The sequence below is a fragment of the Typopeltis vanoorti genome, chromosome 14 (assembly GCF_054136105.1).
Source record: "Typopeltis vanoorti isolate ZY-2024b chromosome 14, IOZ_Tvanoo_1.0, whole genome shotgun sequence".
Lineage (NCBI taxonomy): Eukaryota > Metazoa > Arthropoda > Arachnida > Uropygi > Thelyphonidae > Typopeltis > Typopeltis vanoorti.
The window spans coordinates 111759360-111765000 of record NC_143562.1 but is presented as its reverse complement, the minus strand read 5'-3'; the positions used below and the strand labels follow the sequence as shown (position 1 = coordinate 111765000).

The window sequence follows — 5641 nt, the reverse complement described above, 5'->3', positions numbered from 1 at the left end:
ATCATTGATGCTATTCGTTCAAAAATTTCAAAAATGAGACAGCCAGCTGCTGATAAAATACGAACATTTGAATTTCCATTATCTGTTATATGCTTAATTTCGATAAAAGAAACCTTACTTGTTATTTCTCTGAGCAATTAAAATGCCACAAGTAACATCTCAGCCAGAACATCTTCATTAGAGATATTAAAATATGGAGGGACGCTGAAAATTTGCCACTTCGTAATATTGCCGACTGAATATAATAATAATAATAATAATAATAATAATAATAATAATAATAATAATAATAATAATAATAATAATTTTTATTTATTTATTTATTTTTTTAGTTTATTATCTCTCAAATAATTACATGAATATACTAACATTTAGGCAACAATGCATCTTTTTCTTGCAAAATGGTTCAGTAAGAATTATAATTACTCTTAATATTATCATTTGCAGAATTTCTCATTGACACAAGAGTAAAAAGTGTGAATTATTACCATTAATAATAATCATAGTAATCGTGTTTATTGTTACTGATTCACAAGTTAAACAATATTACTTATGTTGCAGTTTATATAATAATAATTTTTTTAAAATTTAAATTGTAAATTAAATATATAATTTTAAACTTAAATATGTAACTGAAGTATTACTATCACATTTTCTGTTTACTACTAGAATTCATTACAGAATGTTAGATAAATACTACTACTGGGATGCAACTCAACTGCACCCTCGAAGCTTTGTAATTAGCTTATCTGAGGGTGATACTGGTTATATATACGTATATTTGTTATTGATTTGGTTGCTGTGTTGGAAGTAGGCAGATCTTTGGGAGGTCAAATGAATGATCTGAAAGGTCGGATCAAAGTGAAATTGCTGATATACTCTGTGTTATTGCATTTGTCTTGATGGTTCACGTTCTTTTTTTATTGTGGACTTCTTTTTGAACTATTTAGGAGGCTTTTTTCTTCACAGTGGCAGCCTTTCTATGTCTTCTGTGCTTTTAATTTGGATCGGCTTTGAAGTTTGTGACTTCCTTATGAATATCTTGGCATCTCTGGTCCACAAAAATTGGTAATTTTTTTCCATTTTTGCTTTGCTTTTCTTGCTTGGTACAACAGATTCTGGTTGAATGGTGTTAAATATTCGGATAGGAAGATTGTTCTGTATTGTCTTGCTGTGCGTTCAAGTCCTTGGCAACTGGTTTTTTCTGCCTGCTGGATTTTATGAGATTGTCTCTTGTGGACTTGCTTTTAAGATGAATTATGACTGGTGCAGGTCGTGGGAAGCCTAGGTTTTTGCTCTTCCTAGGAATCCGATTTACGGTCTGAATGTCGTTAAGCTGTAGGGGTATATCAATTACATGGCCTAATTTTAAAACCACGTCTCTGAGGTTTTCTGTAGGTGCAGTTTCAGGAAGACCGTTTATGACAAGATCTTTTTTATGTTGTTGCTGATTTAAACGTTCGTATTGTAGTTTTATAGAATGAAGTTCTTGACGGAGTTCGGATGTCTCTTTCATCAAATTGTGTTGCCTGTCTTTTAGTGCGTTAATGCTCATTTTAATGTCTTTTACCGTTTGCAACACTTCTATAACTGCTAAATTATTATGTTTTACCAAATCTTCATATTCGCTAGATTTTTTTGTTATTTGTTCGTTCTGTTTCTTAAAGAGTTCTTGCACAAGATCTACTAAGCTGGCTTTTATAGTCACTAGACCGTTTTCTATTAGTATACTTAAGGAGTTTAAATTATAGGACTCACCTGCGTTTTTTTGTCTGTTCAGTTCGTCATCTGATTTTGCCTCCGGTATAATCAGCTGCATCGTAGGTGGCTGCCTTACGTGCGTTTCTTTGTTCCTCAAGCAGATTACACACTTCCATTCCTCACGTGTTACATCGTAATAATAATAATAATAATAATAATAATAATAATAATAATAATAATAATAATAATAATAATAATAATAATAATGATTTATTGATCTTTGAAATATTTATGTATGTACAATAGTCTCAATATTATTGTACATATTAAGTAACATCCCAGTGTATACTTTAACAGCGTTAAACACTCATTTTCAACCGACCAAATTTGGTCGGTCTAGCTACTCACTGATGAGATCTCAATAAAGATCGAAACCGGTCTGGGTAGTGACCTACCACCATAACATAATATATAACATCATACATCTCCTAGGAGATGGGTTTTACATTATGTGAAATACTAAGAACTTTCTTCACCTTTGCTGTGAGTTGCCCTAGTTTGTACTACGTACAAAGTAGGGCAACTATTTGAACTACGTGCTTTAGCTTACGCTAGTAGTTGCCGATACTTTTATAGTTACTATATTCGGCATGAAACTCTTTGATTCCGATCTTTCAGTTTCTTATTCAGTTTTTAAACTATGTGGGATTTAATATCCCCTTAATTTAAATAATGTATCTTTGTTGTTATAGTAATAGTTATTAAAATAATTTATTAATAATTGTATGCAATATCATAGATTAGTCCATTTATTTTCAATATAAAGACTGAGGCATTTATATCTGCCATAGTTGATGCAGCGGGGTATGTGTATAGAGTCAGTGGTTGAGGGGGGCATGAATGTTGGGTGATTTATGATTAGCATTTGAGTTGTCGTGTTGTTTACTGTAATTTGTTAAAGTAGTATGACTGCATTGCTAATATTCCACGTAGACATTAATACTGCTTTGGAGGGCAGTATTAATGTCTACGTGGAATATTAGCAATGCAGTATTATTTGCTTATTGATATGTTTGACTTAGTATGGAAGTTGTGAATATCATTTATGTATATCTCTACTTCACAAAATCCTTGACAAACTCAATGTCTCCATTTCTATACTGAACCAAGATACAGTATTTAACACTCAAATATATTATAGTTTCGTGATTAGTTCAGGATGCACGAAGTAATCAAGCCCTACATGCGTTCATCGGCTGGATTGACTGTTTCGAACAGCAGCGGTTACTATAAAAGCACACATTTCTTCCACACAAACTGAATGAATAATTGCTTCCTTATTCATTGAATGTGTTCGGAAGAAAGGCATAGGCTTGTTGAATGAATTGAATTTACGATGTATTGAATAAATATAGGATTCATTTGGAAGATGTATTCATTCAATACATCTTCCAAATACATTGAATGAATAACGAATTCATTTAATGTGCCTGGAAAACATTGATTTCTTGTTTTGATTCTCAAGTTCAGTGCCTACCAGACTTATCGATAGTGAGGACAATATTTCCATAAATAGCCAGCAAGTGATAGTGATTTACGCAGATACGTTCATGTAGAGATCGTAGGGTATTTCCTTAAAGAAATTCGGTTTGTCTTTCTTCCCTGCAGAACAAACAACTGGCCTAGAGAATGTAGACAATGTGTCAAACAGAACAATGAAGACAAGTTCAAATGCTTATCAAAATTATATTTATAAGAAATCAAATTGCTCTGCCAAAAGACCTTTCGGTTTAGCATCTTCAAGAAGATGGAATTATTGAATTTTCTATTCAGTCTTGAATCATATATTAATTAATTATTAGTTAGAGTAATTAAGAGTAAATATTTGACATTGCCGCTTGTAAACAATCACAAACTGTGATATTTGTATTTATTACTGAGTATTCGCTGCCATTTGCGAAGAGAACAAAAGGTCCAATTTTGTAACCTTGCCAAGCCCACGTTTGATCAAAATCAAAATTTCATTATGGAAACGAAGCAGTGTTTATCCTTTCGATAATAGACCTCATTCAATACAGTAAACACGATAATTTGGTGGCCATAACTTATCTTTCATTATAGTCACTGAAAATAGTTGCTTAGTTAGCAAATATGGATCTTTTGTGCCTTCAGCTGAAATGTATACTTAATATATGAATCTAAACACTTTCAGGCATACTTATTAAAATGTAATCCTTGTCACGGTTTCTTTCAGCTACTGAGTCTTACTTGAAAGTTAACTGAAATGTTAGTTTTGTCATTTACAAAATAAATTTAATTTATTCTTTTATTATTTTTAGCAATGAGTCTATCCCCTAATGGTAGCAGTGGAATATCATCAGAGGAATTTGCAAGTACTTCATCTAAGCCCCCGAAAGTATGTGGCGTCTGTGGCGATAGAGCCAAAAGTTATCATTTTGGAGGAATATCGTGCGACAGCTGCAAAGCATTTTTCCGTCGATCTGTGCAAAATGAGGCCTTTAAAAATTTTCATTGTCCCTATGAGGGAAGGTGCGAGATTACTATCAGCTCTCGAAAATGTTGTCAATATTGCCGCTTCCAGAAATGTTTATCTATTGGTATGGAAAAAGGATGGGTGATGACTGAAGAGGAGAGGATGCAGTTGTTAAAGAGTCGTATGGAGAAACGTCAGAGGCAAGAGACTGTTGAAGTGGAAAAGAAACATCGACGACCCAGCTTAGCCGAATACGAACCAGATCTGAACGAAATTGGTAGATATTTAACTGAGGAGGATATTCACACGATCGAGACGCTTGTGAATTTATATGAAACAAGTTATCGAGCAGTGCCTTTTAGCGAAAAGCTTCACCCTCGATCTACAGACCGCTCGAGGACCGAAATATTGGACATGTTCTTCACTGTGATTAAACAGTTCGCGCACTTTGCGCAACGCCTAGAAACATTTGCACAGATACCTCAGCGGGACCAAGAAGTGCTTTTACAAACAGGTGTCCTAGAGTTATGTTTTATCAGAGGCTCGTACACTTACGACGAGAAACTCTCCCGGTGGCCCGACACTGGAAAACCAATGTACAGGGATGCACCAGTTCTTCATTCGGACGATATAACGAAACTAGTGTCACAAGAATTATTCGAAAAACACATGAAATTTATCCGTGGAGTGAAAGAATTAGATCCAGATGAGGCAACAACTATGTTGCTATTAATAATTGTTCTTTTGTCTCCAGATCGACCTGGCTTAGCCAATGCAGATGTGGTGGCGAAAGAGCAAGAGAGGTTTTATATTCTGATGAAGAAGTACATGACGTGGCGTTATGGTGTGGAAAATACAACAGCTCTGTATCCAAAGCTGCTGCTGAAGCTGCCTGACCTCAGAGAGTTAACTGATGCGCATACCGAATACCATCTCAGATTAGCTAAGGAAGAACTCGAAGAGATCCAACAAAGGCTGTCATCGCTTAAAATTGACACCGCTTCGCAGGTGGCAGAAGCAGCAGCAGCAGCCAGTATGTGTGCTCCTCCTGAAGAAAGCAGTAGCTACGGCCGTCGGGTATGGAGCATAAGGAGAGACGTTTTACGATGGTCATCCTCACCGGTATCTCTTGAGGAAGAATCAAGTTCCAGTGAGGGATCTGAGAGATATTTGCTCTATAAAACATAACGGGTAATTGACTATTTGTTCTTAATAGTTTAATGTGAAACTGTAAAGGAGGGTTGTCTGAGAGTGGAGTGGCTATGATTTCACAGTATACGAGATTTAAATTGACACATGTAATGAGAATGTTTTCTTAAAACTTTCTTAGCAAAATTATTTAAGAACCTGCACAAATACCAGCCTATATATCCATTCTTGCATTAGGTGCAATAGGTGATGCCTTGTCCTTTAAAAATAAAAATTCCGAAGAGAAGGTAGTCAAAA

At 34.8% G+C, this 5641-nt stretch overlaps 1 protein-coding gene across 1 annotated transcript in view; it reads left to right on the top strand.

Moving 5' to 3' along the window:
• The window catches only part of LOC150099838 (vitamin D3 receptor-like), a 20317-nt gene extending 14934 nt beyond the window's left edge, over window positions 1-5383 (top strand). The window contains exon 2 of the mRNA XM_090403500.1: window positions 4041-5383. Coding sequence (XP_090259626.1) covers window positions 4041-5383 — 1343 coding nt within the window. The remainder of the gene's footprint in view (window positions 1-4040) is intronic.
• Window positions 5384-5641: the final 258 nt, after the last annotated feature.